This window comes from Perca fluviatilis, chromosome 24, assembly GCF_010015445.1.
Source record: "Perca fluviatilis chromosome 24, GENO_Pfluv_1.0, whole genome shotgun sequence".
Classification (NCBI taxonomy): Eukaryota; Metazoa; Chordata; class Actinopteri; order Perciformes; family Percidae; genus Perca; species Perca fluviatilis.
In genome coordinates, this window is record NC_053135.1 from 17355258 (window position 1) to 17364586 (window position 9329).

Sequence of the window (9329 nt, forward strand, 5' to 3'; positions counted from 1 at the left end):
AAAGAGCAATTATTGGGCAAATTGGGGTTGTCAAATTTACAATTTGGGTATTTTCTGCTATTAACTGTCGCCAATAAAAAAAAATATATAAAAGAATAGGAAAAAAATAGGAAATATAAAGACTAATTATTATCAGAATTTTTATTTATTTTCACATTTGTTCATTTATTTCTATATCTATTTAAAATATATTTTTATTTTTGTATGTAAATTTCTTTCTTCTTTTTCTCCTTGTTCAATTGTATTTGTCTGTTCTGTATGTTCAAAAATATAAAACAATAAAAAGTTGATCTAAAAAAAAAAAGGAGGACAAAACGGTGAAAACAACCACTGGATGGGAAGAGGGTATTTTACAATTACAGTGAATGCACCACGAGGCTGGCGAGGCGAGCAACATGACATCATGACTGTGTTCTTCAGACAACGGCAGCTACAGTCCGGTGTTGGAGTCCTCTCCAGTGAAATACAGACACACTTTACACCGTTTAGCTGTAAACATTTTAACCTGTTTAATCCAGCTGCTAGCTAACGGTAGGCTAACGTTAGCTGCTGCTAAGTGTAGTGTTGACTCATATGGTGTTGACTGGCCTCCTGTGCGGCAATGTTTCAGTTCCCTCTACGACCGTTTTCCGAGCATCAGAGAGAAGCGCAAGCATCTAAGTGGCACCTAAATAAGGCACCGAAATCCGCGTTGCTATTCGGTCCGGTAGATAATGGTTGTTAAGGCACCGGTGCCGTATTAGCACCGGGTCTCGGACCCTATTCCAAACGGCGATTTTCGTCGAAAAGCGATTAGTTTGCAGGTATGTGCTACTCTTTGGCCGGCTCGCAAGCAAGTGCAAACAAGTGTGTGCAGCGTGCATGTTGTTGTGTTTCCGGTCTAGCTAGATCCGGTGTGGTGTTGTAGTTTTCTAACGTTACTAGTTGTTGCAACGGCATGTGAAAAAAAACTACAAAGTTTGCTGGGCCAAAAAGAACGTTAATCTCTCGATAAAAAAATTGACGCCGTTAAAATGGGTTTGCGTTAACGCCGTTAATAACGCGTTAAACTGACAGCACTAATAAAATGACTGTTTATTTACATGGAGTCTGGTGGGTTTAGCGAACGCAATTTCGCAGATGTTGTCATGTTTAAAAACCGGATCTTGCTCTTTAACAGAAAGGTCGATCTCCTTAGAAACCCTTTCCATAATGTTGTCAGACACTTGGAATATTAATCTGAGCCTGTCAGCGGCAAAACAAGCACTTTTGTGGACGTAAATTGAAGCTGCGCAATTGCCCCAATAACTTATGTTGAAGCTTGTTTCGCTGACTGCTGACTGCAGGGTTCTCACTTAAAGGAACACGTCGACTTATTGGGAATTTAGCTTATTCACCGTAACCCCAAGAGTTAGACAAGTCCATACATACCCTTCTCATCTCCGTGCGTGCTGTGACGCTGTCTGACGGCTCCAGCATTAGCTTAGCCCAGCATAGGTCATAAGTCACAGCGTGTACAAAAAACAACGTAACATGAGACACAGCCACCTTCTAACCGTAAACAAAACGGGAACTATATTCTCAGACAGGCTTGCTGCGAGCATATCACTCCGCCCAAGTACTATATTCTTCCGCCTGTGAATATAGTTCCCGGTTAGTTTACGGTTAGAAGATGGCTGTGTCTCATGTTACTTTGTTTTTTGTACACGCTGTGACTCTACAAATCACAACATGTAAATCGGAACATGTTGGCGTTATTTTGTCACTTATTCGGAGCAGTAGGATTACTGGAACCATTCACCTGCCTGTTCTGTTATGGGCTGATGCCGCTGGAGCCTTCAGACAGTCTAATGGGACTAATGTCAGAGATTGGTGTTCCCATCAGTCACTTAAACACAAAAAAATTATAAAATAGGGTCCAGGTTGAAAAAAAACCCTGAAGTTACCCTTTAATTCTGTCAGTTCATAAGCCTCACAGCCTCTGGGACGAAGCTGCACTTTAGCCTTGTTGTTCTGGCTTTGAGGCTGCGCAGCCTTCTGCCTGGGTAGGGGGTGGGGGCTGAGTTAGTGTGTCGGGTGGGCAGCAGTGGAAGAAGTATTCAGATTCTTTCCTTAAGTAAAAGTACTTAAAAATACTCTGTTACAAGTAATAATAGTAATAATAATACATTTTGATATACAACCCAAGGGTTAAAAGAAGACCCTCCTATCAGCCAATCATAAAGCCATGAGGCCCGAGGACAGGCTCACACCGGACAGCGTCGCTGCACTGGCCTCTCCTTCTCTCCAGGATGCTCCTCTTCCTCGGCCTGGCCGCCCTCTTCGCCGCGAGCGTCCCCACGGAGACCAACCAGACCTCCAGGCCGCCGGCCGAGAGCGGAGAGCAGTGCATGGCCTGCGACTTCCGGGAGCACAGCAAGCAGATGAGGCTCGTAGAAGACAATTACCTATAGCCAATTTTTTATGTCATTTTTTCCTGATATCCTCTGATAAACCCTTGTGTTGTCCTCCCGGGTCAAAACTGGACTTTTAGACACAGTTTTTACGTTTATGTTGCTTTTTCCCCACGTTATGCTTGCTTTTTGTTATATATTTTTTTTACGTTTTTGTCGGTTATTTCAACTTTTTGGGCATTTTTTTTTCATTGACACCAGTATATTCACCACTGGACCTATTTCTTTGCACTAGTTTTACACTTATTTTTTGGAATTTATGGTCAAAAAACCTCATTTATATGACATGAAAAAATGCAGAAATTATGAATGATTTTGACTAATGTGTTCAAATCAGAGGAATGAAGGTAATGGATAATCACCAATCAGTCAGGATAATGCTATAAAATTGAATACAAAACCTTTTTCATATGAAAATAAGAGATCTGATCCTTCATTTCCTTTGTGAAGAGCATCTTATGGAACCACCCATGTTATTTTGGGGAAATTTGGTTAAAAGAAACCCAAATGTATGATATAGAAACTTTGAAAACGGGTCAAATTTGACCCGAGGACCACAGGAGGGTTAAGTTCCTATTATAATTTTTTTTCTGATCAACAAACTTTTAGTGTCTCCTGTGTTAATTGAGTCGGTCTGCCTTTTGTAGGCTTAGTATAGCTTAGTGTTAAAACATAGCATTTTCCTTTGGTAACTGTGAGTGAGACCTTTTTGTTAAGAGCCCAAGCCGGCTCCAGCGGTGTTCACAACCTTGTTTAAACAATAGTTTCTTCAATAGTTTGAAAAATGTCTTTTTTTTGTGAACGTCTTCTCAGCTTTTTGAACTTACACCGGGCCCTACACCGGGCCGTAAGCCGTAGCCTGACGTGCCCCTTTCGAAAAATGTAACTTACGGCTGTTTTATGCTTCTGCGTCAACTCCACGCCATAGCTACGCCATCGCTCGTACGGCGTCGTGACCCTTTCGGAGTTCTGCGTCGGGAGTTGCTTTTCACCGCCAGAACGCTAGGGGGGGGGGGGCCCTAAGTCTGAGGTTATTTGCGAGGTGTCTGCCAGCCAGTTTATATTATGTTAGCGAGCTAACTTTAGCACAACTTGCCCACAAAGTGCCGCTTGCTGGCGAAGTGCTAATTCCAAAACGTTAGTGACTCATAGACACTTTACGAACGGATAACCCCGGCATTGTAACCACAACATGTCTGAGTTTATTTGCAGAGCTCGTGTCAGTGAACTAGCATGTTACTACTCCCCCACAGTCGGCTGCTGGAAACACCCACTATCAACACACAGGACGAGTTGACCAATCACAGTCCTTGCGGTCTGCGTCGCCTCGAAGCAAAGTTACACATTTTTGGAAGGTGCACGTCGAGCTACGGCGGAGGGCTTGGTGGGGGGTTCGCGGCGACGCAGAGGGGTCTGCGGGGGTACGCCGTCGATTCGACGCAGAAGCAAGAGCCTACGTGGCTCGGCAGTGGCTCGATGACGTTGCACCCCGACTCATTTCCTGGTTCTCCTTCTCCATAAACATGAAATCAAGGAGAGGGTTAACTTCTCCTGCTCCAGATTTCCCACCATGGTCAGAAAGAACAGGGGAGACACTTTGGTTCTCTCACTAGGACTCTAGAGTCCCTTCTCGCTCCGAAGCTAATCGCCATCACTCTCTCACTTTCTCCCTCGCTCTATCACCCATTCCACACACACACATGCCGGCTTGGCGCACACACCAGCGCACAAGTATAAACACAAGGCCACTCAGGTGCGGCGAAAGCTCTGCGTGGAGCCTCCGCAGGACCACGAATCACGCTTAAACCCTCCTTCCACAGGCTCCACAGCATCAAGTCGCAGATCCTCAGCATCCTGCGGCTCCAACAGGCCCCCAACATCAGCCGGGACATGATCCGCCAGCTGCTCCCCAAAGCGCCCCCTCTGACGCAGCTCCTGGACCAGTACGACCCGCGGGTGGAGGACGAGGACCACGCCACGACAGAGACCATCATCACCATGGCTACCAAGCGTAACTAAAACCAAACCCAGTTGCAGTTTCTTTCTTCCTTTTTTTGTGCGTCGTTTCCATCCACGCGTTTTTTATGCAAATTAAGTAATATCGAATGAAAAAATGCCTCATGGAAACAGCAAAATACGATGGAATTTCATGAATGTCGACACAAAGTTTGTACATTCGATCTCATCGGATTTTCTCCTAAACAACAAATAAATAGCGGTAAATGCTGATGGAAACGTTACTTTCAGAATAAACAGTGAATTGCGATTGCTTTTGTGTCAGCAGTAAAACAAAGACGCAATTCCGCTTTCTTTGCAGACATGGCGGGTGTCAACAAAGACAGATATAACGAGGAGACGCCAGACTTTTAAAATTGAATTCACGAGCGAAATATAACGGCTATTTTAGATAGCAAAAAGCATTGTTGGGTAACACTTTACTTGAAGGTATCTACATAAGAGTGACATGACACTGTCATGAACACATGACAGTGTCATCAAAACATTCATACGAATTAAGTCGGTGGAAGTGTGTTTCAATGCAGCGGCTTAAAAGCGAATAAAAAAACCTGTGCGTAATGACGTCACGTGCTGTTTTGCAGTCGAGTTGGTACATCGGATACATTTGAGACATTTTAAGGTGTTTCTATTCATTTTCCCACTGAAGCCAACAACATTCAAGTTAACATTTGCGAACAAAGTCTGCTCGCCAAAATGGATCGCGCTGTCTACCTACAAATGATGATTGTCGCACAAATTGTAATAGTGCTTATGTGCCAGCTGATGGCAACATATTAAACTATAATAAGACAATGACGACGCTGTCAAAACATTGCTATGGTGATGCAGATAAATAATGGCATTTCTTAGATTTTTTCTATCTAAAATAGCCATTATATTTTGCTCGTGAGATAAATTTTAGAAGTCTCTCATCCCCCCGTTCATCCCCTTGTATCTGTCTTTGCTGACCGTAATGTTGGGCTTTAATCCGAAATACGGACAGCATTTCGATTTTGGAGGGATGTTAAAATCCAAGTAGTGTTTGGAAAAACAAATCTTTCTGCAAATTAAAATTAAATTAGTTAGTAGTAACACCATTTCACCTGTACGGAAGAGGATTAGTGCCACATGTCAAACACTTATTTGTGTTCTAAGTTTAAAGTCAGAATTCTATAGAAATAAAATGGATTATTATTTTGAAAGTATTATTCTGACTTCAAATTCTGAGAACAAAGATTTGATTGGAGGTTTGCCTTGATTGACAAGTCTCTCAGCCTATCCCTTTCCCTTTGTGCTGGTCGTCAACTCTCTATGTATTTATTATATTAAGACAGGGCAGCCATCTCAGAGGAAGAACATTGCTGACTTTCTGCGACGCTCTCGAGAACAAATCACAGCGAGGGAGTTTGCAAACAAGTTTTTGGGACGGGGGCGACCCGTCAGCTCGGAGGCATTTAAGGGTTCATGTTTTTCAAAATAAAGGCACACGTGGAAGACGCCCTGCAGGGTTTGTTCTGGTCAAGGCTCAAATCAGGACACGTTTTCATAAGGACGGGAGGACAGAAAGCGGCAGGAGTTAGTTGATCCTTCAGAAAAAAACATCTCTTGGTTTTTATATTTGATATTTGTAAAAAGCATAAATTACGGAACCTAAAACAACTTCAGGAGTCCTGTCCTTGCATCTCTTTCACAGACGGGATGTAGCTGGGTCTGAGTTTAGGTTAGTAGCAAAATATAGAATCGTCTGCATCACTTTTGCTGAAAACAAAGCTTCTATGACCGAAGCCTGGGTCCACCATAATCGAATATGCAGATTGCCAGAAAATTTACAGATTATTTCATACAATCCATGAGTTTTTATTTTGCACCAACCTCAGGATCAAAATGTCAAATTTGCACACAAGGTAACTGGGTTTTGTGGTTATGTGGTTGGTGCAAAATAAAAACTAACAGATTGTGCAAAATGCATGAAATTACATAAATTATCTGGCAATCTGCATAGCATTTTGCACAATCTTTTTAGTTTATTTTTTAGCACATTAGATTGTGATTTTTTTTTGTGCACATGTGGATTTCGGTGTGTAATTAATAAAAAACAGAAAACTAGAAAACAAACATTCAGACAGAACAATCAATCCATAACCAAAACACATGAACAATTTCAATTTAATTTTGTGGCCCGATGGCGGCGCAAGAGTTAAAAAAAGGTTAGGGGTTCAATCAGAAATATTTACAACCAATTTTATGCAATCAGTACTGTAGTTTTAAAATATCTTGCCCTTGACTAAAGTGTTGGACGAACAGTCTCAGTCTGGTTGTATGAAAAAAAGATAATTTTTACATTTTGATGGTTTCTTCCAGTTGATCCGACCGCCCAGGAAGAGTTGTCCTCCTGTTGTGTTTTCAACCTCAGCCCGAAGATCCAACCCAAAAACATCCTGCGCGCTCAGCTTTGGGTGCACCTGCGGCCGGCCGACGTGGTCACCACCGTCTTCTTGCAGATCTCTCGCCTCAGACCCGGGAAGGAGGGAAACGGCACCCGGGTCCGAGTCCGCTCCCTGAAGATTGACACCGACGCCGGCTCCGGGTCCTGGCAGAGCATCGACATCAAGTCGCTGCTGCAGGCTTGGCTGCGTCAGCCGGAGGCCAACTACGGGATCGAGATCAACGCCTACGACTCCAGTGGAGAAGATCTGGCTGTCACCTCGGCGGAGCCTGGAGAGGAAGGACTGGTGAGTGTACCACAAAACACAACGCATTCGCATGATATCGTATGAAAATGTATGCACGCCAAATCGTAAGATATCGTACAAAACTAGGAGACCGCCTGCTGGTCACCTGACGCTGTGTTGTGTGTTGCCGTTGAAACAACCGACTTCGAGCTAGCAAGCTACACGCTGAAAATGGCACGTTTTGAAGAAAATTTGAATCGTGCAACAAGTCAGGTCTGCTTGGTTCTTTGGGGAATGATTGTAAAGATTTCCAAATGATATGTTTACGGCATTTCCTCTCTTAACGGGGACGTTTTGGGACCGATTGGTGGGATTGCTGTGGACCAAGTACACACGGAGATCCACTTGTAAGAGCCAATGAGGTTTAACCATGTATCAGCTAATTTAAATAGCTCACGTTACTGTATTGTGTCAACTTCATATATATTATTGTATGTGGCGTTTTCCTTTGCGAATCGGCGCAAATGTTCCACCAAAGCAAGTTCCTTCACGAAATTTAGCAGAGCCACCGTCGCTGCGTCCAGAACTTAGCACCGCCCAAGACGATTGTGATTGGTGTTAAAGAAATGCAAACAACCCAGAGTCTTTTGGCATTGTGAGTCCATTGTCGATTCCTTTCCAGCAACCGTTCATCGAAGTGAAGATCCTCGACACGCCCAAGAGATCCCGCCGCGACTCGGGCCTCAACTGCGACGAGGAGTCGGCAGAGACCCGCTGCTGCCGCTACCCGCTCACCGTCGACTTCGAGGAGTTCGGCTGGGACTGGATCATCGCGCCCAAGCGCTACCGGGCCAACTACTGCTCGGGGGAGTGCGAGTACATGCACCTGCAGCAGTACCCACATGCCCACCTGGTGAACAAGGCCAACCCGCGGGGCACAGCGGGGCCCTGCTGCACTCCTACCAAGATGTCGCCCATCAACATGCTCTACTTCAACCGCAAGGAGCAGATCATCTACGGAAAGATCCCGTCCATGGTGGTGGACCACTGCGGCTGCTCCTGAGGGAACCCAGGCGTCCGCGGGACGACGGCTCGGTCACAGAAGCTTTGTTTTTCTGCAAAAGTGATGCAAACTACTCTCTATTTTGTTACTAAAACTTAGACCCAGCAACATCCCGTCTATGAAAGAGACGCAAGGACAGGACTCCCGAAGTTGTTTGAAGTTTCGTACCCTGTGCTTTTTTGTTTTGCCAATTTCAGACCAAACACTCTGAAACAAGAGATGTTTTTTTCTGAAGGATCAACTAACTCCTGCCGCTTTCTGTCCTCCCGTCCTTATGAAAACGTGTCCTGATTTGAGCCTTGACCAGAACAAACCCTGCAGGGCGTCTTCCACATGTGCCTTTATTTTGAAAAACATGAACCCTTAAATGCCTCCGAGCTGACGGGTCGACCCCGTCCCAAAAGCTTGTTTGCAAACTCCCTCGCTGTGATTTGTTCTCGAGAGAAAGTCAGCAATGTTCTTCCTCTGAGATGGCTGCCCTGTCTTAATATAATAAATGCATAGTGAGTTGACGACCAGCACAAAGGGAAAAGTGAGAGGCTGAGAGACCTGTCAATCAAGCTAAACTTCTAATCGAATGTTAACGGTACCCCTGTGAGTATAGAATGCCGTTTTTTTTTTTTTTTTCCCAATATTAAATAAATGAACGAATAAATGAGTATGCCAATGACATAACTAGGTTTTACTTTTATTTATTTCAGGGGACTTTTATTTGGGTGTATTTCATAGGCATGTTTATTTATTGATGTGTTTTATTCATTTATTTGATTTTCAATAAAAGGGCATTCCAAATGTAAGGTTTTTAATCAAACACAGTTCACCGGGTCATATCCTTGAGGCCTAAAGGTTGCAGCATCAGAAGACTTTCAATTCAGATTTTTAAACATCTTTTTAAAGATTCATTTTTTAAACAAATGCACAACTCACAGTGTCTGCACAATATAGAAGTTACCAGAGAAAATGACAGCCCATTCCCTTATCCCTCCCGCTTACCCTCGTTACCTGGGTACTTGAAAATGTCACGTTTTTAAGAAAATTTGGATTGTGCAACAAGGCCGGCCTGCTTGGTTCTTATGGTCTTATGTGCAACGTTACCTTATGAACGTATCCTTATGACAAAAAGAAACAAAGAAGAGATGAGTGTATTTCAACGTGAAGGTGTAC

The 9329-nt window shown here is 43.7% G+C and overlaps 1 protein-coding gene across 1 annotated transcript; it reads left to right on the forward strand.

Moving 5' to 3' along the window:
- The first annotated feature begins 2189 nt into the window (after nt 1–2189).
- LOC120554248 (growth/differentiation factor 8-like) lies at nt 2190–8808 on the forward strand. The gene is made up of 4 exons (XM_039793026.1): nt 2190–2407; nt 4253–4443; nt 6792–7162; nt 7785–8808. Exons 1-4 carry the CDS (start codon nt 2271–2273, stop codon nt 8163–8165), a joined length of 1080 nt encoding a protein of 359 aa, XP_039648960.1. The 5' UTR covers nt 2190–2270; the 3' UTR covers nt 8166–8808.
- Nucleotides 8809–9329: the final 521 nt, after the last annotated feature.